The 26,470-nt window shown below is 39.3% G+C and overlaps 1 protein-coding gene across 1 annotated transcript in view; it reads left to right on the top strand.

The window, feature by feature from the left end:
* AFG2A (AAA ATPase AFG2A) overlaps window positions 1–26,470 on the top strand; it is a 195,823-nt gene that overhangs the window by 54,827 nt on the left and 114,526 nt on the right. The window contains exon 14 of the mRNA XM_086612562.1: window positions 4,329–4,455. Within this exon, the coding sequence (XP_086468688.1) occupies window positions 4,329–4,455 (127 nt within the window). The remainder of the gene's footprint in view (window positions 1–4,328; window positions 4,456–26,470) is intronic.

The following is a 26,470-nucleotide window of genomic DNA, read 5'->3' on the forward strand; positions in this document are numbered from 1 at the left end:
GGGAGAAAAGTAATAAAGGCAGCTTTTATCTGTATGTAAATCTTGCCTGATAGGACATTTTGGAAAAGAAGGTGGGCTGTACTCCCTTCTCACAAAATCTGCGTTATAGATTTCAGCTGTGTGGAGATTAATCCCTCTGCAGTCGTTTATCCTGGATACTTCTCCTGAGGTTTGCCTCTTCGACCTTGCAGATCTGCCTGAGGTGGGGTCATCTGTGCAGAAATGGGGCTTTTCAAGAGAGGGGCCCTCTCTCCCAGGCTTCACAGTCACTGTGGATTTAAGAGTGCTCAAAATGTTCTTGTGTGAATATTTCCTGCATTTCCATGTCTACAGTTTAGCAGCATAACTGAACTAAGGTCCTGATTCCGAAGCTAAGGTGTTCAGACAGGCTTCAGTGCCATTGAAGTCAGTGGTGGGATGGAGAGTCACTGGTTCTCCTTTACAGGATTTAAATGATGATTGAGATTGAAGTACATTTTCCAATGAAAATGCCATCTGGTGTTCTGAAAAAAAACCCCACGTATTCATTGTATTGGCTTTGAAAGTGTTCTAGGTTGTCAGATGATGCAAGTGTATGTTTGCACCAGCTCGCAGTGGTGATACTTGCCAAATTTCATTGTGAGGTGAAACCATAATGACTTCAATCTTAGAGTGTTTTTACTTTTCAGATTTTAAAAATATGTCAGATAAAGGAGAGGGAGTGGAGAAGAAAAGGAAGTTAAAGAAGTAAAAATATGCAAAACAAGAAGTCAATTGCTGTCCAAAAAATGTCTATAGCAAGAATGGTAATATTTATTTCTGGTGATTTCATATATCTGGTTATGTCTGGAAATAAAATCTCCTTGGCTTGAAGAGCTATATATGCTGGTGAACTGTATGTACTCCTTGATGCAGTGATAGAATCAGACTGCAGTTGCTTTTGTATCCGCCAAAGTAGTGTGAGAGTGGCTTAAGATGTTCAAGTGGAAATGTTGGTGCCCACTGAGATCCAAATCGACCTGGTTAGAATGGTCATTGGATAAGGCAAAAGGAGATAAGAATAAGAAAGGTGCTATGGAGAGCTCCCACCTGCTATATTGAATTTGGAGCTGGGGCTCAGAGTGTCTCAGTTCCATCAGCGAAGGCCAGAATCAATTCAGATGAATCGTGAGGCTTTGGTACACTGTAGAATACATATTTTAGTCTGTCAGCATGCATATTGGAAGCACCTTTAGCTAAAATAAAAAACTGAGAACTGGTTTTGTTTTCTATATTCGCCTTCAATAGTCTGCTTTAATCCGCAGGTATTTTTACCTGACAGGCTTTGCTGTCCGGGGAGCTTCTCCGTCGGCCAAGTGAAGTGTGTGTGCCTGGTCTGAGACTGGTGAGACACTTGCTGAATTAGCTGAAATATCACACAGAGGAGGATATTTGGCTCTAACTAATGTAGTAAACTAGTAAGCAAAGACATTTTTTGCCTTTAAAACTCCTTCATTGAGTATTTTAAAGAAAGAGGAGTTGGCGAAAAGATTAAAATAACACGTAGTCTACAGACTGATGTATTTCCTTAGGGCAACACAAGAGAGTACTTGAAATTCTCAGGCCCTGATGGAGCAGCCAGGCTCCCCTTTGCTCACAAGCTTTTTATTTTGAAGTTCAAGGTATTTCTGGTGAGGGCACAGCTCTCGCGTACGCGCACACATGGCCCTGCGTGGATTTTGTGAGGGGCTTAATTCTGACTGCCTGGATTTGCAGGCGATGTGTTGACAGGAAATTAGTTTGTACCAGGACGTGCCTTTTGAGGACTATTTCCATGCAGTTGTGATGATGACATCAACGTGCGGAGGTCGGGCTGGGAGGGGGGGGCAAAGGCAGCCCCTTGGCTGGAAGTTGGTTTTGGCAGTGCCTCCGTGGGACTGGAGGGTTAATCATAATTTGTTTCTCTGGCTGCCGTTTGCGTCGAGAGTCCGGGCAGTCTTAATGAACGTTGCCTGTGTTAATTTGAAACCCTTGCTGGGAAATCATGGGAAAATGGGAAAACGCATACTTGTGTGTCACCCTTCAGATTAACAGCTTGGGCGGCGCTGGAGCTCTCGGAGTGCATGGTGCGGCTCTGACACAGCGCCGAGCAGCTGGTAAAGAGATCTCTCGTGGTAAACCTGTGCCTGCCTGTGATTTTTACAGGGCATCCTGTTGAGCCAAAAGCTAATTTGCTGTAGAGTCTCTGCTAAAAATGATGCATCATATGTCAGCTTAGTGAAATATGTAAATAAAAGCACTGAAACTGGAAATTCCTGGTGTCATAGGTGCCAGACATCTCTTCATTTGATACTATTTTTATGATTGATATTTTTTGCATGTGTGGCTTTCATTTTTTTCACTCTGCTTTTAACAGATAATAATAAAGCCCCTAATAATGCACTAGTTTCCCCCTTCATTGTTTGAGCAGTATTATACCATCAGTGATTGCTTAACTGCAGTTTTCTGATTATGCCCTGATTGCATGAAAGTCTTTGCAATATACGTTCCCCTGTAACAGTGGAGGGTTTCTTCAGAATAAATACTTGTTTAATCATTTTTTTCAATCTGAAGCTTGTTAAGAGACATGTTTCTATTGGGGAAAGATGTAATATCCGTTTTAGTCACCTCTCTTTTTAAAACCAAATATTTCTTCTTTGTTTTCTTAAAAAAAATAAAAATGTGTAGCATCTCCCCCAAAGTCCTCGAGCTTCAGATCATCTCATAAAGTTAATGTTTTAGTCTCAGTCTTACAATTATTTTTTTTTCCTTCGCTTAGCTTTTTCCTATGTGCAGTCCATTGGGTATAAAGTCAAGTAAATGGGAAACTTAAGCAAGATGGGAGGCCTGAATCCCTACTGAGACTCGCTTATGTTACAAAGTTGATTTTAATTTCCTTTAAGCTCGGTGTCCTTCGAAAAGCATTTACTATCGTTGTCCGACACCTGAAGTGTTTTGTCATGTTCAGCCCGCTATAAGTCAATGGGACCGTGACCCCTGGGTATGTTAGAAACGCTCTGACATCACTTGGGAATTCCTAATGCGACTGCAGCAAACCAGATAGCTGACAGCTAGCTAACCCAAGTCCCTTCTCTAATATTTCTTAGCAACCTAAATATTCTTTTAGCCAACACTTATTGTAGCTCCTCAAAGATATTTTCCAGACTAGGTCTGATAAGTTAACTTGTTTTGCACTGGAAAATTGCAGAAGCAGTTGTAGAATAGGAAAGTCAGAGAATTTATTTGGAGGAGATCTGTACAGCAGTGGTGGACTCATTACTGTTTTGGCTGCGCGATGTTTAGGAAGCGCTAAGGGTGCAGGTGCTGGTGGTGGATGGTAGTGCTGCAGCAGGATACGTTCATAATAACTATGCAACTATTCTCTAGCTGTTGGAAATAATTGGAGTGCTTACATTTTAAAACTTAGTAATTCTTTTTGGAAACTAGTATTTGGCATGGTAATTGTACTGCATTTGTGTGTGTATATCTGTATAAGCATTTAAAAGTACTGTTGAAAAAGGACTTTCAAAACATTTGAGATTAAAAAATGATCTTAATTCGATGTAGATTTGGGTTGACAATAGAAAAATGTATGTTGCAGGAAGAAACCCAGCCTCACTTTAAATATCAGACTTCTTTTGGCTTCTTAGCACAAAGTTAGGTATCTGGAAAATTGCAGAGATTAGATTTTAAAAATTGTATTGAAAAGGACTTGTTTAAGGGTAGAGACATGAAACACTGAATTTTCTGTTTCTCAGTCTTTTTTTTTTTGGTCCCCTGATATCTGGAATATCAGCTAGAGTTAAAGGACTGACAATGCTATTATGAAACAGTTGGTCAGCACTCAATTTATTCTCATGTGTTGGGGAGAACATAAAAATGTAGAGCTATCCTGCAAAATGCATAACTACCTATTTTTTTTATACTGCATAGGGTGGTGTAAGCATCCACTCACTTGGATGCTGCTAAAAACAAAAGTTTATCTGACTAGTAAAGAAGCTGCATGAATTCAGTTGTTATCTTAAAAATGTTTATTCCAGACATCCACATTGTGTTAAAATCTTTATAACCTACATAGCAGGGTAGTAAGGAAAAAACCTCAGTTGCTTTACTGAACACCAAGAAATCTTTTGAAGGACTAATTCTCCAATTTACGTTTACTTGCTTCATATGACTGATACTATGTCAAGGATTGAAGGTGAAAATAAAAATCAGAAAGAATTAATATGAAAAGATGGACTTCTGTAAATTGAAAAGAACAGTGTATTCTTTCCTTTCTCCAATTTTCTAGGAAGGGAAAGCTAATGCTTTTTTTTTTTTTTTTACATCAGCTCTTCAGGTGCTGGAAATGTAGCAGACCGTGTCTTGGCTCAGTTATTAACGGAAATGGATGGGATAGAACAGCTGAAGGACGTGACAATCTTGGCAGCTACAAACAGACCGGACATGATAGACAAGGTACAAATAGATGCATTGTCATATATCCTGTTCTCTAGAGAAGACCTGATTTTGGAATAATCCAGTTCTCTTTTACTCTCCAAACTGTTGTCTAATCAATTTAATCGTTAGGAGTAGAAGTTGGAAAATGAAAACAAGACAAAGGAAAGGATTGTGTCCCTGATTAATTTTTTTTCCACTCTACAGAATTTTTAACAGAAACAAAATGTTCTGGGATAGCCTTAAGTGTCTGTTTCCTAGAAGAAATTTTGCTTAAATCAAGCTCATTGAACTTGTGCAAGAACATTTCTGTCAAACTGCTTTTGTGGTTTTTTGCTTCTGTTGTGTTTGTTTATGCAGGGGTTTGCTGGAGTTTGTTGGTTTCATTAGTTACTTCCTTTCAAAAGATTAAATATCTCCTCGGTACCATTAGCCTGCTGCCAGCAATACTGTTTCCAACTGTAAACAGTGCAATTTCTCCTTGGATCCTGCTGGAGCGACATAACATTTCAAGTTTGTAAAGACAGGAAGGTTGTAACACTTAGTTGCAGAAAACCTCCGAGCACAAAACCAACCCAGCAACCCTCTAGAAAATCCACTTTAAAACCGTCTACCACTGCTGTGCCTGCTCACAGCTAAGTGCAGTGGACGGACCAGCCTGAAGTGATTTCCTTTAAGATATATTTGGTAGTGTCGGTAAGGTTCTTTATTCCACAACTTTTCGCCTTCGCTGCATTCATGAGTTAGATGACGACTTAATTAAATTTATTTTTCCTGATCTTTTCTAGGGTTTCTTATAAGTTTCTGAAATAATTTTAACGTTAACAAATTCTCCTATTTTTTTAAGCTGTTTCTGGAATAGTCTTTTCTATTTGTCTTGGAGCATTCAGGCATAAAGTATATATGAAGTGCACACTTTTAAAGTAAGGTTCGTATGCACACAAAGTCTTGGGAAAAGAAAACTTGTATTTTGACTCCAGAACACAGCCTCTTCCCTTCTGAACTGAAAGAAGCCACACAGCTGATGGTGTCCTGACAGAGGCTTACTTAGACACTGTCTCCTGTGTCTGCCATGGTAAAGTAGAGCTAGCAAAGAGTTTTCAGTAAGATGGTAAAACTCATCAGTGAAAAAGTTCAAATTGATTTCAGTGTTCTTTGGTGAGTATTCTTTGGCATCAAACTAAGCTGAATTTGAAAAGATTCTGTTTGTTGGACAGAAAGGAAGTTTTCTTCTGAGTTAGTTCAACATTGTGCTGTTATCTCCATCACCACGTGGGAATTCAGTTCTCTGTCATTTTCCCTTTTGCTGAATTTCTCTTGGGCCAACTGTGAATGCTCTTTTCTTATACTTTACTTTTTATTTGAAATATTGGCATACTGGGACAGTGTTTATTTCAAGTATTGGTGATATTGGGACAGTGCTACCGTGTGTTATGGGTGCCACCCTGCAATAGTGAGAACTTCTAGATAGAACCTAAGTTACTAGATGTATGCCAACTGTACCTGCATCACTGATGCAAATCCGGATGTCTTAGCCTGAGGCTGAAAGTTTTCATTTTAATATGGTGGGTGAAAATTTTACATCTTCTGTGCATCTGAATTTTATGGGGGTGGTGAACTTTTAAGAACTAACAACACAGTTGCGTTGAGATGACAATGTATCTTATGTATTCTTTCCATGAGTAAAGCTGATAGTCTTGACTTTAAATGTAAAGAAAAGAGAAAAAGTTGCATGAGACAGTGCCTCCCACAGGAGCAAGGTGTGTGGGAGGCAAGAAACCATGAATGGATATTTTAGATCTTCATTTAAAACTGTTTTTACCAAGATAAAATGGGGAAAAATTAGTTCTGGTAACTGTGAAGAAAGCATTCACTTACAGAATAGCAGAGCAAAATTTCACCAATGTGGAGGAAGGGGGATTTTAAACTGTGATTTAAAGAGACTGGAGAATTGCATTTGAGTTGACATTGCTCATATCCTGCTTCATCCAGACCGGACAGGCTATACCAGGCCACCATCTTCTCCTGGTCTATGCGATATTTGCAGTGCATGAGTTGCACTTTTTTTTCCCCCCTGGAAAAAAGAATACTGACACCAGAAAACGTTTGTATTGTCAGCTTCACTTAATGAGAAATCTTTAAGTATGGACTTCTAGTTTACTTTGTGATAGGTGATCACTTTGAAAAGGTAACATTTTGTTAGATCAATTTAATATTTTTATGTGGAAATATCAGTTCAGTTATGTATTACGATAAATGAGTGTCCTGTTTTCATAGGTATATGGTGACTATACAGTAATTTTTAATACATAAGCTTTACGTGTGGTATAAAGGCATAAGGCAGTCTGTCTTCTCCATTTCCAGGGATTGGGAAGATGTCTGGTATACTTTTTGTGAGTATCTTTTAGCTTTTCAAATCAAGAAATGTTTGAGGAATGCACACTTTGTAAGTTTTTGTATTATATCCTTACAAAATTGGTAATAATCCATTCAACATCTTAATTATTGGACTGCTGCTTAACTGAAAATGTGTGATGATTAATCTTCTTTAATTTCAAAACAGCACATAGGAATGTCAAATATAAGGGTATTCCCTTGAGCCCAGTGCAGACTTCATCATCTCTGCAGACTACAGTGTGTTGCTTTCAGGTAGTGAATAGATTTTGTGTCAGACTTTATAAAGTCATGTTTAATGGTAAACATGTTTTGACTTGTAACAAATGTCTATTAATAAGGTAATTTTTCGAAGATGTCATAATCGTATTGAAATATTATTCCAACCTTGTGTTCCCCATTTATAGCACTTAGCTACTTTGCATCCCATTCATGTGATGCTGGAAATACTTCGGGATAATTTCTGTTTTTCATAAGAAAACAAAAATGGTACATACTGTTTTCAGCCATGTATGATACAGAAAGTGACTTCACTTGGAAGGGAAATAATCTGGAACAAGATGTTCTGAACCTTCTTTGAAAGTGATACAGAAACAAAACACTCTGAGTCAGTAATAGTAGTAAAATCTTCCCTTTTATTTTTCGTTCTGTAAGTAGAATTGGAAAAATGCTTTTTGTTTTTGGTGACTTGCCCATTCAGGAGCGATTTTTTTTTATTTTTTTGTTTCATACCTAAAATATTTTGCAGTAACTTTATGGAGCTGCTTACAATTCAAAGCTTGTCTGTATTTTGCCATGTATCAGCTGGCCTAGCAAGAGAGATCACTCATCCCTGCAAACCTCGCATTAGATGTTTTGAACACTGAGTATAATTTGATTAGCTTGAAATGAAATGTCCTATTCAGACATACATGTGGACAGGCCTTCTGCTATAGTCTGACAGATTTCTATGGAAGAAAACCTAGACCAACTCATCAGGATATGTATGCCCTTTTTTCCTTTTTCAGTGGAACCTGTTTTCCTAGCCTGTTACTGCTGGGCTCATTCCTTGGGTGAGAAGGGTGAATTGCTATCATTACCTGCTCATGCAGATATCTTTTTTCCTCTTAAACAGTGTTTCAATTTCCATTAGCAAGAGCACAGCTAAGGAAGGGAGACTGTCAGATCCCCAGGGACCTTGGTGAATGTTTTAGCACAGGAAGCAAGATGCTTGTTGCTGTGGCATCAGATAGTTTTACCTCCTGCTGGGTCAAATTTGAATGTCAAACACATTAGCTGTGATGTAAAACACGAGGCGCTGAGTAAAGTGATGGCCTGTGGTATAAGATGACATCCTGGTTCTCCTGACAGCTTCAGTTCTCCTTATCTTGGGGTGCAGAAAAGATGTATCCTCAAATATGCATTTGCATAAGAATGACAGGATGTGATAGGACAAATGAAGATTGATGAGATGCTGTACTGTCAACGTTTCCATTGTCTCTAGATCGATGATAGTCTGGATTTTGTCCTCCTTCATGGGCTTTAGTTTAGTTTAAACCAAGAACTGTCCTGGTACGTTGAACACTGAAAGAGCTGAATCTTGACAAATGCTTTGTTAGCAGCTCACTGAGGGCTTGGCTCCCAGTTTTGAAGCATCTTGATTGTTGGTATAAGAACATGTGTTCTGCGTATTGTGTCAGTGCAGAGGATTTTTGCTGCCTCCTTTTCAATATTTATTTTGCTTTTTAAAACCTTCCTGCTCCCTAGCCTTCCTCCTCCACTCTCTCTTCCTTCACCTGTGAGTTTTGCTGTTCCTTAGATAATCTCTGTGGGCTTCAGTGTATTAACCACTGACTTGGAATTCAGCGTATTTAGTTGAAGAACTACGTGGATGCTATGGAGTTGTCCGTTCTGCTTACGTGAACAAACTAAAACAAAACTGAAGCCTATATTCTTCCTAGCAACTGCCAAGGATGAGGAAAGGGAATAAAACTCCCTTCCCCTGTGGTTCATTTGGATTTGAAGGAGTTCTTTTAGGCAGAGAAGTCAAACAGAGGTTCATCAAGTTGATCTGCCCCTCGAAATGTTGATTACTGTGTAGTTATGGGACAACCTTAAAGTGGCTTGGTTTGATGAAAATAAAAAATGCACGATAGAGCCATTTGGCTGAATCAGTAAAGAAATTATAATTTCTTGCCTGCAGCAAAAGTAAATAATCTTTCCTCTTTAAAAACATCAAAGTTCTGTCTTTCTGATGGCTTATGGAAGAAATTCAAATATTTAGGTTTGCAGTTTTACAAGTTAAAAGGAATAGGAAAGAAGCTTGCCTATTTATTCATTGTTGTCTGGAAATGTATACAAGCTGCTCTAGAGCAGGTGATGCTACAAGAATATTTAGCAGACTGATGCAGCATCATAACCTTAACTCACTACCATGTTACATAGTCGCCTATTTGCGATTTCCGTTTTGGTCTAAAAGTTCTCCCTGTGTTACAGCTTTGTCTTGGTAGGATTTCAGTTTTCCCAAATATACTATAGGACTATCGAGTTACAGACCACATAATGCATCAGTCGTGTGCTGTGTTTCCCCCTGTGACACCCTCCCACTGCACTGTTTCATCAAAGATCAGAAAATGCTCTAGGTTGGAGAGGGCCTCTGGAGGTCTTCTGGTCCAGCCTCCTGCTTGAGCAGGGCAACTTCAGTGTTAGGCCAGATTGCTCAGGACTGATCCAGGAGAGTTTTAAGTTTCTCCAGGGATGGAGACTTCACGGCCTCTGGGCACCTGCTGCACTGTTTGGCCACCTTCACCGGGAAGATATTATTCTCTTATATCTAGCAACCTAGCTTGCTGTAACTTGTGCCTGCCGTGTACCTCTGAAAGTGTCTGGCTCCATCTTCTCTACAAACCATCCCACCACTCCTTGCGGCTTTAGGTATGTGAACACAAATAGACTTGTATGTGGAATTGTGAAGAACAACTTTGATTTTTTTATTTTTCTTTTCCTGTCCCTAGTACTGAGGTGTGAAACTCTTTAATCAAGCTATGCCTGAAAGAAGGACTCACCTATATTAAAGTGCTTTAGGACTCTGGAAGAGGAAATGTAAATATCTCGCTTTTCATTCTACTCTGCATTGGATTTGGCTGAAGGATGAGCAGTCAAATGTCCATTAGCCTTGCAGTGATACCATACAAGCAGAGTCTCAGCCAGGAATGGGGATATGTCTCTGGCTGTCATTTCTCAGTGTTACTTCTTTGCAAGTTTCATCCAGATTTGAAAAATCTGGAGCACAAAACTGGGTCCTTTTTACTAGGAGATGGTGCTGGGACACTTATTGCTTGGCAAAGTGTTTTATGACAGTTCAGTAAGTTAGTACTAAGCAAACACTAGTTAGAGTGAAATCTTTTTACATACTTAATTTGACACTGCCAGGTTACTGGAGCTGAAGTCCAGCCTGGGACTGGTCGAGACAGCTAACAAGTAATTTGTTAACCTGCTTTCCCTCCCTTATATCATATTACTGAAATCAGTCTTCATTTGTAGATGGGCTTTGTAGGAATCATGAGAATAGAGCAGGTGGGAAAGTATTTCAGAGTAGGAATCAAAGCACGTGAGTACAATTGCCGTGCCTCTCTGCACCGCTCAACCATTAATTATTATTTTTTTACTTGAAATGCTGAAATGCCTCTCTGCTTGTCAAAGGGCACTCCTCATATTCTTGTAAAGCCCTGGGATTAAAAACAGAGAGCGAGACTTTGTGGGTCTCCTTTTCAGTCAGCCGGCACCTAGAGTGCTTACATCATTTTGCCCAGGTGCAAGTACGGTTCTTTGAAATAACAGAAGATGTGGGATTTCTTTTGAAGACAAGATTGTTCTGGAGCATATAATAAATTTTCAGAAAATTAAGCTTTAGGGAAAAATGATATCAAACTACATGCCATTGAAAAGATGATCTGATATTCTAAACTAGTTTCACAATCTTGGCACCATCACGTTTTCCATCAATTGGTTTTCTCTGGTATGTGTTTGGGTTTTTACCCTTAATCTTGTTAAACTTGCAACTCTCACCAGAGCAAAGAGGTGCTCTGGAAAGTAGTTGTTTCTCAAAGGTATAATTCTGCCTTTATTAATATCAGATGTTGCATTTTAGGGTGATTCAGAGCTTACTAAGTTTATTTAAAAAAAGAAGAGCAAGAGAGTGAATGAAATGATTTAAAAATTGCCACACATTCTTTTCACCTGCCAAACTGAAATGACTGAATAGACGCAGTTGATGAGCACTGCTGTTTACTGGCCAAGACTTCCAAGTTGGTATTTGAGGCTTGATTGCATAGTGAACCCATAGTCCTTGGAGAGCCTGACCACTCTGAATGCAGAGGCAATTTCTGTGTTGATGTACATATGTGTGAAGTTTTTCTTTAAGTCAAGAACTAGGTTTTAAAAGATTCACCTGAATCTCTCTCTTTCCCTCCTTCTCTTCCCCCCTGCTCCTTCCTCACTGATGAAAACTTTGTTTTCTCATGAGTACAGCAAATAAAATATTTCCAGGTGTGCAAAAGTGATTTTCGTTTCCAACTATTCGATTGTCAGTGTGGAGGGCTGAGTAGTAAATCAGCCTTAAGGCTGCTACAGTTTTAAAAAACAAAATCTTAGTGGTGACAGCTGAAGAGCACAGTGACTTTTTCACTCAAGATTTATTACTTGCCTGAAAAGAAGGGTTGGAGGGAAAACTTGCTGGGCTGCATATTTTCTCCTTTAACAGATATACTATAGGGCCAGGGTAAGTTGACTTTATTTTGTCTGTGGAAACATGCATCCAAACAATGTATGTAAAAAATACAATAGGTTTACTTCAAATAAAATAGAAAAGTAAATATGCCTGCTCTTATTCCTTGTAATGGAAAGCTTTCCTTACATCGACTCAAGTCATGTATTTTAGCATCACTAATACTTTCATAATCTTCTCTGCAACACGTGCCAAAAAACTCGCTTGAAGGTATCAAAGCATATTTATTTCATTTGGAAAAGTACAAAGATGAGAAAGCAAAGGCCAAGAGCCAAAGTTTGTTCTTACTCATGCCTTCTAGACTTACAAATTCAAGATGAGGAGCACAGCGTGTTAGAAAGCCTCCAGATTATCAACAAGGTGGGAAATTCTAAAGACTGTCAGATTCAAGTTTGTTGTGTAAATACTGTCCCTCCGTTCAATGAGTCTGTAACCGTGATACCAAGTGAGGTTTTTTGGTTTGTTTTGTTTTTTTTTTAACAGTAACATGGAAATAATACTGTATTTGTAAGATAACATGGGAACATACGGAGCTAAAATTAATAACGCCTCTAAAAATAAGATGCATTAGAGCAGTACCTGTAGACTGGGTGTAAATTCTTAAGTGTTGGGTTAGGTCAATCCTATTCTTCATGTGGGTTTAGTGGCAAAGCAAGCGACTTTATCTAGAGGAGTAACACTAGTTTTATGACTAAGTTTCGTGTACCTGTCCAGCAAGTTTTAACTGCTAAAACTTGTGTGTGTCCTTATAAAGGTACAGGTTTTCACTTTCTACTTGAATTACTTGAGAGCAGTCTACATGATGATAACGTCTTCTTTCTAAATCCTTTCAACTCACTCTTTCCACTTTGTGTCAGTGTTTGGGTCGTGCAGGGGAGGGGTACAGCTGAGGAGCTCTCCAGAGATGTATGGCCTGGCTCGGTTCCTGTAGAAGCATCCTCAGGAGCTGTCAGGGCCTTGATGGTTTGTAGTTGGGGATACTGGGCTTTGTGGCAGATAAGCAAAGCACAGCAGGGCATGTCAGCATGTTGGATGGCATGAGTCTTATTATATTTAATAAGCCTCATTAGGGTAGTGATAACAGTCAAGGAAGAGGCGTTCCAAAAAGTCTTGTTTTTTAAATATTTACGGGAGTGATGCTGAAACGGATGTTAGTGTAGTACTGTCAGCTACAGAAGTTAGAGGAACGGCTGCAATTATGGTGCTTGGGCCATAGCCAAGGGCACGTTTAGAGCTTGCTTTGCAGTTGGTCTTCTGCCCAGCTTTCCTCTCTGTGAATGCAAAATGCATAGTATGTATGTAGTGTTTTTGTGTATACTATACTAAAATAGCTTTGTAGAGAATGTTGTGTTTGTCGAGTACCCATGAGTTAAGAACTGCCATAGGTAAGATTGCGTGTACAATCTTAAATCGTTCTTCTTTGTACATGTGCATCATAATGCAATCTTTATTTATGTTAATTAAAGTGGTATTCGTTGTGCGTGATTAATTAAATTGCATTAATTAAGAAAATTACTTTTACAAGTCATTATGATCGCCTCTACTTTAATTACCTTAATACTCACATTTCCTTACTTTTGAGGGCTTTGATTTACACTGTTTGAAATCAGATTAACAATTACTAGTTTCTGAGGGATTCTTCAGGTTCCATCGTGTGGTGTCATATTGAGATCTTTGGGTTGTCAGCAGTACATGACCCTCTAGATCTGCTGTAGAGAACTTGTTTGCTTGAAATAGATGGTAAATTGACAACAATATTAAACTCCTTGGCTGTCCTTTGTGGGGTCTACTATGCAAGAATGGGACTTTTACCTGTTATCCAGGGTGTTTTCTGACAACATAAGAATGTGTAGATAAATTACTTGTTCAGTGGTAATGTTTCTTCCAACTTTTGATAAGCCTAACTTCTTCCTTATATTCTTTCCTTGATATTTCTCCCAATTCAATTTTCCTGCTCTCTTTATGCAGTATCCTCTTGGTCTGTATTTGCTGTGTCTACTGACTTCATGATCTTCAGCAAGCTATTAATCTGATCTTAGTATGATTCTTGCTTCTAGTCTTTTTGCTCAGTTGATGTCAACTTTTTTCCCCTGTGTTTGTGCTTCTCATTGGATGTGTTTCTGCCCAGCCAGGAGTTCTCAATCCTCTTTTTCCTCCCAGGCTTTGACATCTAGAGTCCTTTCTTAGTGAGTATCAGTTTTGCCCCACTGTCCAGACACTTCGTTTTCAATATGTTCACTCCTCATACCAGGCTTTTCTGTCTTGCGGAGTCAGTTCTGGTGTCCTCTTTTTCCTCCTCCTGCTTGACTAGATTCAAGTGACTCCAATAAGAGGAGAGGTCGTTTTCCTGCTGTTGTTTTGGAAGCCTGGATCCAGCATGGCCTGCAGACTCATTGAGCCTTGGTAGGCTCAGTCTTTGAGTGGTCAAAACTTGGAAAACGTGTCTGTAAAACATCAAGAGACCTCACAAAGGTTTTTCAAATTGACATGTTTCAAGTCCTTCTAATGTGATCAGGTCTCAAGACCTCCCTCTAAAGGTTAGGGTGAAATAATTTTAATTTTTTGAAACTGGCAATAAATTTTAATTTTTTGAAACTGGCAATAAAGCAACATTTTTCCTAATCTTCTCATGCAACAGCTGAAATGTTTTGACTGGAATGTTACAAAACAAATCGGTGAAGGCAGCCAGCCAGCTTGGGAAGGACAAGAAGGTCAAAGCTCACAATACCATAAGCTACTAAATGCATGATCTTATAATGTAAAATGTTGAGTGACTTCTATATTAAATGTTGATACTTATCTCCCTCTAATAGGGTGGAAGATGTTTCAGTAAAAATGGAAGTTCTGGTGAAATAGAAAGCCCAGCATTGTGCATATCACTGGTTTAGTATCAATCACAACGGAGTGCAGCTTGGGAGAATGAGGTAGCCAGTGTACGATTTCGTTGTTTGGTTGTACACTTTAAGGTGGTGACCTTTTCAGTTTTAGTTTTAGAAAACCTCTGAACCCAGAGCTTTATAATGAGCAAGTTAGAATATGATCAAGCTCTCTACATTAGTAAAAGACTCTAAAGAGCTGTTGAATTTAGGGATTAGCTGATATGCACTTGTTTCTCAGTAAGGTTGTTAGTAATCTTTTGCTTAAGGTTCTTTATGGATATTAGATGCTATCATTAGTCCATTCAGTTGATTGGGACCATTTTTTTTGTTGTTTTTGAAGTCTCTGTGGGGAGAAGATAAAATAGGAAATCATAGGCAGAATTTCCACTAGTTGATTTTAATTTTTTTTTCTATTGGAGGAGGTTCAGCTTTACCTTTTATTTACTCCATCAGAGACGAAAGGTGGATGTCTTGCACACATGATGTACATGCTGCTTAGGCATAAGTAGAAATACCATTCATGTGCAGTAGATAGAACAATGAAAGATAATAGGTTTGTTCAGAAACAAACAGGTTCTTTCTGTACGATCTTAGTTATTACAAAAAATAATTCTTAACATCAAGCTAAATGAAGGCAGTACTATAATAATGTATCATAAGAGAAAAGGGAACGATCTGGGGGTCACTGGTTCATAATATACCATTTTCATAAAGTGTGTGCAAGGATTGTTATGCATACATGCAGGACCGCAAAGCTAGGGCTCTGTTCATGTCCAAACGAGACATTAACATCTCTTATGAGTGGTGGAAACTTGGTGGATGACTATTTAGGTCACCAGAATACCTCAGGGTTGCATATGCCAATGTAATTTAATAAAAAAAGCTTGTTTGAAGCTCTATATAATTTGATGTATATACAACTGTAAGAACTGGCTCAGAATCATGACAGTTTGCTAGACGTTTGGGATAACCTAGAAAACCTTGTAGACTACAAGGTATTTGAAGCTGATTGAGAGAGAAGGGTCTGAAAGTCAAATGAGTAGTTTCATTGAGTTTTTCATTTGCATTTATTCAAAATAAGCAAGTAGAAGCAAAACAAAATTTGTTGGTTTTTTTTAAAGAGAAAAATCATTCTAAAAGAAGGCCATCTCCATACCACAGCGTACCTTGCCATTGTGTGGAGAGCATGAGCATGCCCATCTTTTTATAAAGAGGAAAATAATGAAACAGGCACAGTCATTGAGAGTAACTGGCTGGTATGGAAAGAGCAATCTGTAAGGAGGGCTGTGTCTGTACAGCAGGCAGCAATGTACGCAGAAAAATGCTGAATGCCAACCCAGTCTGGGGGAAAACACATGCTTGACAGTGATACGGAAAACGGAGATTATCGCAGAGTTGGGTCTTGCAGACAGAGAGAGTGTACTTAAGATTGCAAATAGCTTAACTCTGTTTCAGAAGTTGTTTTTCTTAGGGAATATTTTCTGCAGAAGTCACCGAGTGAGAAGAGGCAACATTAGTCAGTTTGCAAGGCAAGTCTTTCTTATTCCATTGCTTAACAGGGAGGCACGTGAGATACATAAGCAAGAACACGCGCCAGGGTGTGTGTGTTCGTCAGTCAACATATGGGGTGTGTGTAACTGGCAACACGCACCTTGGAACATGTTACTGCGCTTATAAAGTGGCCATTTATTTTAGTTTATTAAGGAATGTAAGTACTCTGTGTTAGCTTACAAAATCCTTTTTCTTTCTTTTAGAAAATTGGAACACCATTATTTCATGTGTTTAATACTGAAGTGTGTTAAAGTCTTTAAATACCTGTTTCAGTGCTTCAGTACCATTTTGATCTGATTTCTGAGTTTCTCTGTTGTCTTCATGCAGTAATGATGCCATTTGAGTGGGTGCGAGGAAATGTAACTGGCTTCATCCTAGATTTCCCCATGGATTCCTGTTTCTTGTGCTCCTCTGAGCTTCCCTGCCTGTACATAGAAACAATGCATTTCCCAGGGGAGCCAGAGTGCAAACCTTATTCTTCACCCACAAACATTGGCTACAGAGGATACAACTTTTAAACAGTGGTTTGGTTCTATGCAACTGAAATCAAGATAAACAGTTCATTTCTTAAATGAAAGGTATGTCTTAACTAGATTCAGCAGTACTGATGTGTGTTAAATAATGCACTTTTGTTTAGAAAATGACTAGTAAGCTTTTTCATCTTGCTCATGCGTGCATTTTGCTATCAGAATGTAGACTTGCTGCACCAACAGGGAGGTATTTTATGATACTGCTTCAACCGTCTGCCTGCTCTCCAGAAAAAACATTGTCAAGGCATGGAAGAGTGCAAAAAATCGATGTGGAGCGCAAATAGGTTGTGCTCCTCACTGCAGTTATGGCTAGTCTAGAGTCTGTAGAAAAATGACACCACCTTATTGAAGACCTCTGCATTCTTTGTGCATCCTGAACAAGAGTGCTTGCAATAGCAATGGAAACAAAGGGAAATAGCTCTGATTGCTATAGGCACTGTAATGGAGGCATTAGGTGCTGTTCCGTCACTGCTTCTCGACAAAATTGCTGATTAACGTTTATAGATGACAAAAGTCTTCCCTCTTCTATGGCTGTGCAACCTCACTGCATCTGAAGAAATTTCAGGATTATGACTGAAAAGGAAGCCGTGTGTTTCCTCTTTTTGGCTTACTTTTATTCTTGGATTACTTTTATTTCTAGCAGACAGAGCAAGAAAAGGAAAGAAGCCACCACCGAAGGTTCTAGGTCATTTGCAGGATTTGTATAAGATCATTTACAGTTTTTGTAGAGAATAGGAATCTGCTCTGTCTTTGTTTTGCATGTGAAAACAGAGTATGTTTCACAGAAGATGCCACATCACAAATATAGAAAGTGTTTAAGCAGACACATTTCCACAACAAAGGCGTATTTTGACACGATCTGCCAGCACTGCTGTGACAGAACACAAATAATGTAAGTTCTTGGAGAAGGAAAAATATTAATTGGAACCATTAACCTTCTGAGACACTGAATATATTTTAAAATAAATGATTTTAATTAGTACTGTTCTAAGAGAATAAAAATTGTGGTTTGATTCAGAATAGCCAGAAGTTGTGTATCTGGCATGCCACCTGAAGTTCTGGGCTCGCAGAAAAATCCAAACTCGTTATTCAAATGGCAACCTGTTTTTGTTGGTGTTTTTTTTTGTGGTGAGATTTCCATGGGTTTGCTTTTTCTTCATGTGGATCTTAGTCTCATAAAAATACTGATACAAAAGATCTTAACCTGGAACTTGAGTAGGTTTGCTGGAACTCCTTCAGTCCACAGTCAAGCCTTTATAACTGTTTTCTTTTCCCAGAAGCCAAAGATTATATTTGTTTCCAACACTGGAATCGTTTATGTGTAAGCTTTACTTTAAACCTAAGCATGTATTTGAATGTTTGCAGAATTAGAATTCTAGGAACTAGAAGAAGGTGACTAAAGGGAGTATCTAATTAGGCAGAAGTATATCATGGATACAGACTATGCTGAAACATTCAATTTTGGCAATTGTGAACCCTTTGGGCTTTACAGTTGCCTGCTTGGATAAATATAATCACTTGATTTTTTTAATTTTCCCATATAAGAAAGAACTACAGCTTTGCTGAAGGAACAAATTGAGAAGGAAAGTGGGGGACAGAAGAGCTCTCTTGCCTCATCAAAGATGAGGGAGAGAGTGAAAATAAACCAGATATTAGAATCATAGAATCATAGAATGGTTAGGGTTGGAAGGGACCTTAAAGATCATCTAGTTCCAACCCCTCCTGCCATGGGCGGAGAAATCCTCCACTACACCAGGTTGCCCAAAGCCTCATCCAACCTGGCCTTGAACACTTCCAGGGATGGGGCATCCACAACTTCTCTGGGCAACCTGTTCCAGTGCCTCACCACCCTCAATGTAAAAAATGTCTTCCTTATATCTAATCTAAATCTGCCCTCTTTCAGTTTAAATCCATTGCCCCTTGTCCTATCACTACACACCCTTGTAAAAAGACCCTCTCCAGCTTTTCTGTAGGCCTCCTTTAGGGTACTGGGAAGCTGCAATAAGGTCACCCCGGAGCCTTCTCTTCTCCAGGCTGAACAGCCCCGACTCTCTCAGCCTGTCTTCATAGCAGAGGTGCTCCAGCCCTCAGATCATCTTCGCGGCCCTCCTCTGGACTCGCTCCAGTAGCTCCATGCCCTTCTTATATTTTCTCAGCCAGGTGGTCCTGGTGCCCAGAGATGGTAACTTTCTGCACATGTACAGGCTGCTCAGTCTCCTGCTGTAGACATTTATGCAAGCTAAAGCTGGTTTAACAGGACAGGTATTCCTATATGGAACAGGAGAATAAATCACTTAAAGCCCTGTCCTTGTCCATGGTATGGTCACTTCCAGAGAGGCTTGTAGTTTGATTGTATTCACAGCTTGATTCCATCATTTCAGCATCAGCAACCCATTCAGCCCTTCACAAAGTACGTGTTATCTTGAAGGAAAGAAAACAGCAAAATGTAAGGGTCCTGAAAGTGAATTTAGTTTCTTTTCTGTGCGTGGTTCATTGGGGTACAACAAAACAAGGATTTTACATAACATCAAACATTCATGTTGCGAAATGGATTGTGGTGATGTTCTCCCTTGCACAGGAGTATAAAGGTAGTCTATTACTATTCTATATTTTCCTTGTTTTTTAAATAGTTGCTTCAGGTATGTTTCTCTTTTCTTTAAGGAGTAGCTGTTGTACATAATTCCCTGTTTCTTACTATCACAATGGTCCTGTGTGTTGCATGCTTTTGTTTCAATTGTCATCTTACTCGTGCACACAAAATTATTACTTTTTCTGTTTGTTTATCTGAAAATTAGCTAAAAGTTGCTAAATACCAGGACATTTGGGCTAATATGATTTCTTTAAACATAAATATCTGTTATCACTAATTCTCTAATTTCTTTGTTACCAAGAACTGGAAGAAAAAAAACATTGAACATTTTTGAAACTTGCACATGTTTTTAAATGAGTCTTCATGTTCCCAAAACACGGGATCAGCAGATGGCAGTCAAACCAAAGTTCAAGCTCGCATGAAGATTTCAAAATACTGCGCCTGTAGGAGAGTGGGGAGAAAGACTGTGTGACTGAGTTGTGTGAAAAAAGATGTTCTTACGCTTTTGTAAGTAGATATAGGTTTGTCAGACCTTAGAAAAGAGGAATTTTGATTTCTACCCATCTGAGATTTGCTTGTGTTTTTTGTTTCAGGTCTTTGTACTTGGGAAGCTCTTGAATTTTGTTTTATTCCAGCTGTGGATATTTTGAAAAGAACAAGCTGGTGGTTGGGTTGTCTCACTTGTATTCTAGAAATCTGTCTATTTAAAAATATTTTCTTACTCAACATAGGTGAGGAAAGATCTTTGCTTTTGTGCCTGGAGTGTCTGTCTCACTGTGGGATAATGTCTTTTTTATTATTTAGTTTATTTTTTTAGTAAAAAAACCCCTATGTTTCTCTAATTCACTGTGGTTAATGCTTATAAAAATGATTTTTTTTTAAATTAATGTTTAACTTTTACTTTAATCATGCTGTTTTGTAGAATACCAGTGAAGTGGCTGAAGAATATTCAGTATTATGTGGTATTTTTATTTATGTCCTGTTCCAAATAGTTGTCACTTGTACACCAGTACAGATGTATTTGAATAGTTGGTGGAGTATTTTCCTAAAGATGCACCTTCCACATGGCGTAGTTGTTACAAAGCTTAGTTACTGAAAGCATGAGAACTGAAAGGAGTTGCAAAGTATCATTAAGCATTTATTGTACTATTATTTTATTATCTTTTCATGGTTTTCTTTTTTTCACTTTACAACACGTCATCAAACTTTGACCCTTGCTTTTTCTCTCTTTTTTTTCCTTCCCTCATTTTCTCATTTATATTGCAAATTCTGTCCTCTGTTGTGTTCTGTCTGCTGTTAGGAGGGGAGGGCAAAAAACCCAAACCAAAACAAGCCAATGAAACAAAAAACCTTGTGGGAAAAATACTGTGACTCAGTATTTTCAATTCACACTTCACATCTCCCTTTCCCCTAAAGGGGTTAACACTGCTTATTAATTGAAGAGCACAGTTTATACTAGAGCATTATTTAACATATACTGATGGTATTACTGTACTTCCTGTTTTGTATTCACAATAATAGGTTTCTGAAGAGCTGCCTTGGTATAAATACCTCTCTGACATTTTAGACAAGTATATTCATGTCTTGGAGTAAGCACGAAGGAGTAATGTGTTGGAACACTGCTAAAGAAGGAAATCTCTTTGTGTTTCATAAATGATACCCCTAAAGCCTTTTAAGAATATGTGTTTTTAAATGACAGCTATGCAATTGCTTTGTTTCTTTACTTTTTGTTATTCTGGCTCGAACTGGCTTTAATAAGCTGTAAAGGGAGAGTTGTAGTTTCAGCAAGGAATCTTCTCTGTGACTGTGGTGTTTTACCAATAAGCCTGAAACACCGTCATACGGAAAAGCAAATCTGCAGAATGTATCTGAGTTAAAAGGAAACGAAAGCTTCAGAATAAACTTGAGCTATTAGTGCAAGTACTAATTTCCTTGTAGATCTATTAGCCTTCTTTAAAGTCACTTGCATAAAATAAGAGGGCCGGGGGAATCCAGGGAGTAAGGGTTTTCACCAGACTTTGTGTCCAAGTTTTGTCTGTAGTGGTTGTGGAACTGCAAAGTTCTTACGATGGCCAAAGCTGATAATACACAATGGAGATCAGGTCAGAACTAATTAGGTTTTATCATCAAAAGCCATTTTCCAATGCTCACTGACCATCTGGTTATTTCTGAAATTTGTTTTGAGTCTCTAGAGAAGGAGAAAAAGATTGAAGATAAAGTCAATAGGGACTTTTTTTCCATTAGCTTTGAAATTAATAGAAAATACTTAACCTCTGTTAAGGGATTGAAAGTCCTCTGATATCATTTACATTTATTATTTATTTGTTTAGAATGCAGAAAATCTACGTCTTTGCTGAAGTATCTAAAAGATTAATTTTGCAAATGACCTTTTCTAATTCCTATCTGCCCCCACGGTATTATTTACGTGTACTCTTTGCACCATCTGAACTTATATGGGCATTTGTGGTGTACAGCTGCTGTGGGATGGAGGAAAACGCGGTGAGGAAGCCTCCTCTCCTTCAGAACAGCTCAGGGGATCGAAGCCAGCCTTACACACCTGCCGGTGAATTTGGCCCATGCTTGCAGTCTGCTTTGTCCCTTGCCCAAACCAAAGGCGCAGATGTGTCAACTACGCCTCATGTACCATGGTGGCATTTAAGGTTTCCTGTGCGAGATGGCTCTTGGTCTGGGACTAAGTGACATGCCTAGCAATAGCAAACTGGGTCTTTTGAGCAGAGACAAGACTCTAGAGCTGCTAGCTGCTGTGGTCCCTCTGTCCCCTCCTGTTTTGTGCCCCCCTCTCTCCTCCTCCAACCCTTTGAGCTGTAGCAGTGTGCTGCAAACAGGTGAAAAGCGCCCACTTTTTCCACTTGAAAGAGCCCACTAATGGGCCTGATTTTCTCTGATCCTCTGAATAATTTAAATCTCTTCAGCAAAAATAGATGATGATCTGTAGAGACTGGTAAGACTGTCTTCTGCAATGGTAGATAAAGGACATTTTGCCTCTTCCAGGATAGCCCAATCTGTGTACATGGTAAAGACTGAAAGATATTTATTGCTCAGGAAAACATGTTTTAGTTGAATTCTGCCACTCGGGATTGCCAGAGGAATGCAGTGCAGCTTTTGTGTCATGAATGACAAGGAAGATGAAGTTCTTAAGGATGTTTACAGTCTGTTATGGTTTGTGAAAGTAAGACTCAAGAGCATGGGTGCTCTGGGCATAATCCTTGCTATTTTTCTTCCTAGAAGAAAGGCAAAATACATGCAAGGCTGCTGGAAAAAAACTTGCTCATAATGGCCACTTGCAATAGGCTTGAAAAGGACTTGTGTCCGTCTCTCTCTCTGACGCTAACTTCTGACCAATACTTGTGTAACATGGAAAGGTTACACCTGCTCACGTGTTAAATTGCCCTCAGTTATTGAAAATGCTGCTTGCCCTGATAGCAAATGATACTCTCCGTTCCCTTTCCTTCCTACTCTCCTTCAGCTTCCCGCCAAGGGAGCATGGGTCGGGTTTTTGCCAGTGTGCAGTGGCTGGCAAAATAGATACCTGCTATACAGATATTCCATCTGAAGAGATGCTTTAAAAATAAGTCCCTGTCGTGTGACAATAGGAAAAGATACAAGGAACTGAGAAGGCAAGCCCAAGGGAAAGAGCAATGGGAAGAAAACAGAAATCGTTTTCTTTCAGTGGGAAGATGGTGTTGCCATTATGGCTGTTTCGAAGTACTGCACTTACATCTGTGGAAAGTGTGCATTATGCAGGCAAGGCAGTAGGGTATATCAAAATGTTGGTGGAAGAAGAAAGCAAAGAAAGAAATGTATGGGATATAAAAGACAGGAAAACAAAGTTGTGTAAGGGTTACTAGAACAAGAATATTGCTGTTATCTGACATGACACTCTTTAGATGGGGCTGTATCACTGATTCTGTTTTCTTTTCCTTTTCATTAATTTTTACTATATGATGTAGGCACACAACTGCTCTCCAGGACATATGAACTGGTTTCTTGAGTTCCAAAATGCATAGAAAATGTAAACTAATAGCTGGGAGGATAGATTTTCTCCTTCAAATTTAAGCTTCTATCTGTAGGTTTACATATTTGCCAGTTAAAATCTCTGATGAAAATTCTGTGAAAAAGTCTGTCCTGTCTTCATGCTCTCAGTTTCACTTCAGTTTTCATCTGTGTTGTAAATGACACCCCAAAGATATGATGTGTTTAATCCCGAAGTCATCTTCGTCCTGTTTTATAGTCTGAGAGGGGAAAAAAATGTGGGGAATTTCCTTTTAAGATACCCTTGTTTCCTGCTTTCTCTTTAATCTCCATACAAGTTATGTTTCCTAGAGAAATGGCAGCTGGCAAAAGAGGAGCAGGAGCAATGTTGTACGTGCAACTGAACTGAAAAGAAATTCAATTGCACTTTTGTGCAAGGTAATGCAAATTGCACACAAACTTGAATGAACAGAAATTTTAGTAACTTGGCAATAAATCTCCCTTGTGCACTAATTTTGATTTGCCTGTCTGAAGTTCTGCTTGTGTCTGGTCTGCTCACAAGGTTCATATAGTTGTGACCGTGTTCAACATCCCCAAGAGCTGTGTTTCTCTAGCAAAGCTGGCAGGAGGCCCTGGTGGAGTGGCAACATACTCTGACAGGAGGAGATTTTCTGCTGCTCTAGCTGTACCTTTTCCCTGAATGATGTGAACCAACCAAAAAAACCAACAAACACTTGTGTGTATGTGTAAGTAAAACAGGGAAGAAACTTCAAAGCCTCAACTCTTTCTCGTTCTTTGACTGCTGTGGTATCAAAACCTGTAGGTACCACTAAGGACATAGTGCCTGACATTAACCACTCTGAAATATTCTGGACTTGCTCTTTGTTTTGGGCTGACCTGTTTCTTGACAATGAATGTTGTAGCTGATTCTGAGAATTTAAGAGGAAAAAAAAAAAAAAAAAAAGAATAATTTGTTGAGATTAAATCAAGTCTCTGAAAAACTCCAGGCTCTTTATCTTTGGAGCATTGGTGGTGATCCAAACAGGAGAACTGCTTTCCCTGGGAGGATTCGCCTAGATTTGGCCATGGAAAATATATTTGCTCAGCAAATTTAATCAGCTTATCACAAAATTCTACAAACATCTTCTCTGTATTGTGGGTAGTCTGGACAACATACTGGTTTCTGTGTTAACTGTACTCTCATCTTCCATGATATCCTTTATTTGCGAAGGACGGAGCTAGACTTTGGGCTTGGAGAGAGGTGAGAATTCAGAAGCTCCCTCGCTGTCCGTTGTGGTAAAGAAGAGGGCCAAAGTATCTGAAAAAGGCACGTGTATGAGTCTCACAAGTGACTGTTGTCTGCATTTTATGGTCGCTGTGACACAGTATTGCAGACAGAAGGCAAGCAAGGAGCGCTCGCCCTGTCTGCAGATGACATGATTGAGATGTTGCTTGTGGTCATATTAGATACTTGTGGAGAAGCAGAGGTCTAATTGCAACTGTACCAGAGCTCTCTAGCATCCATTTAGTCACCCAGACTTTCAGAGAAGTCTGTGTTTGGTTGTGATGCTGGTAACCACTGGACCACATTCCTCCTTAGGGGCCAGGAAAAGAAGCCAAGTCTTAAAAGAAGTAATTTCTCTGCTGCCTTGCAAATAGTAGTATAATCCACAGGCTACGTATCCGTGGTAGGGCTTTCGAGTGGCTGGTCCCCATACAGAATAACATCCTCCTGCTACCACAAATCATTCTCTTCCTCCAGATCGAAAGTGTCTGGTCTGTGGATTGACTATTTAGGTCAGTATATGCAGGAAGGCTACTGGGAGCCCTGGTGATAGACCCAGGATCGTATTGTGTCAAGCACGCTGCAGAAGAAAACCTGTCCCTGCCCACTATAAGGTGAGGACTCCGAGTTGCTGTTTTGTCAGCAGTGTGCCATGCGATAGACTCTCTGGGTTTCCTTGCAGATAGCTCTTCTTTTAAGCTTCAAAAAAACCCCCATAGAATCTGACAAAAGGTTGTAAAGCCGGATTCTGGGAGTTTACCAGACCTGCATGGGCAGCTGCAACCTCATTTTGTTCTCCTTTGTGTGTATGTTGTAGAGTCCTGCCTGAGGTTTCACGAGCGCAAAGTATTTGTTTGAGGGATTACTTATGGATGGCTCGCTGCCAATGAAAATATCTGCTCCGAGTGCAGCAACAATCAAAAAACAAAGCAAGCGTTAAGATATATGCTGAGCAGTATAGGGATGATATAAAAATAGTTTTGGTGTTATGCTCTCGAATGGGACAATGTGGCCAGCGCTGATAAGGTGCTGTGGAGGAGGTTCAGAGATCAGCAATCGCAATCGTTGGGGGAGTACAACAACCTTCAGATAAGGGAGCATGTCTTTTATTCTTATGATTTTGATCTTGGCTGAATGTGAGTAGAAAGAAGGCAAAAGCGAACGTAACAGTGAATGGGGGAAAAAAGATGGAATGAAAATATCTATTTGTGTTCCTTGTAACTTGAAGGAGATCATTATGTTGAGTAGATAAGCGGCACTAACAGTGCTAAGTAAGTGGCTAATGAAAAGATTTAATTTAAAAAATATAATCGAAGAGAGAAATAGCTTATAGCGATCACTGCCATATAGTGTCGCTGAGATGAGCATCTCAGATTGCACCATGGATTTTCCATTTATTCAGGTGATAAAACTATCTAGATTTCAAGAAGAAATCTTATACAAATGTGTTTTGTCATACCTATGTTTTAAAATTAATGTAAGCCCTTATAATTGACGGTATTAGTCACTTTCTGCTTCCGGGAGCTTGGAACATCCTCACCAAGCGGAGACTGAAGGTTTTGATGCACCAACAGCAGCAAAGGTGGTCGTTTGCGTTGCGGTGGCACATCCTCCTTTATTTGCTGTGGAAAAGGTGTGGTAACTTACCCCCCTTGATGTGAGTAATAAGCTGCCTTACAGGGAAACGTGCGTTCCAGCCACCGTTGCAGGGAGGCTGAAGGGCAAAATGTGGTTGCCGCAAATCAAGCGTAAAGGAAATGCAACTTCTTGTCATCAAATGAGTCATGGTGGCTCCAAGGCTGTAAGTACCCGCCCGGCTTGAAGGATGGAAAGTACGCAGGTCATGTTTCTCAGCTGATGACAACCTCTCTGTCAAAGATGTGTGTGAAATGAGATGTTAAAGTAGACAGGTGCTGGTTTTGTATAATAATGGCTGCTCATTTTTTCTTGTTCAGAGCAGTTTCTTGCTTTACACAATACTTCGAGAGAATATGTTGCAAGCTTTTTATTATGATTTTATTTATATAATTGCTTTTATTATGTTGGCTG

This window comes from Tauraco erythrolophus, chromosome 5 (genome assembly GCF_009769465.1).
Source record: "Tauraco erythrolophus isolate bTauEry1 chromosome 5, bTauEry1.pri, whole genome shotgun sequence".
Taxonomy (NCBI): Eukaryota; Metazoa; Chordata; class Aves; order Musophagiformes; family Musophagidae; genus Tauraco; species Tauraco erythrolophus.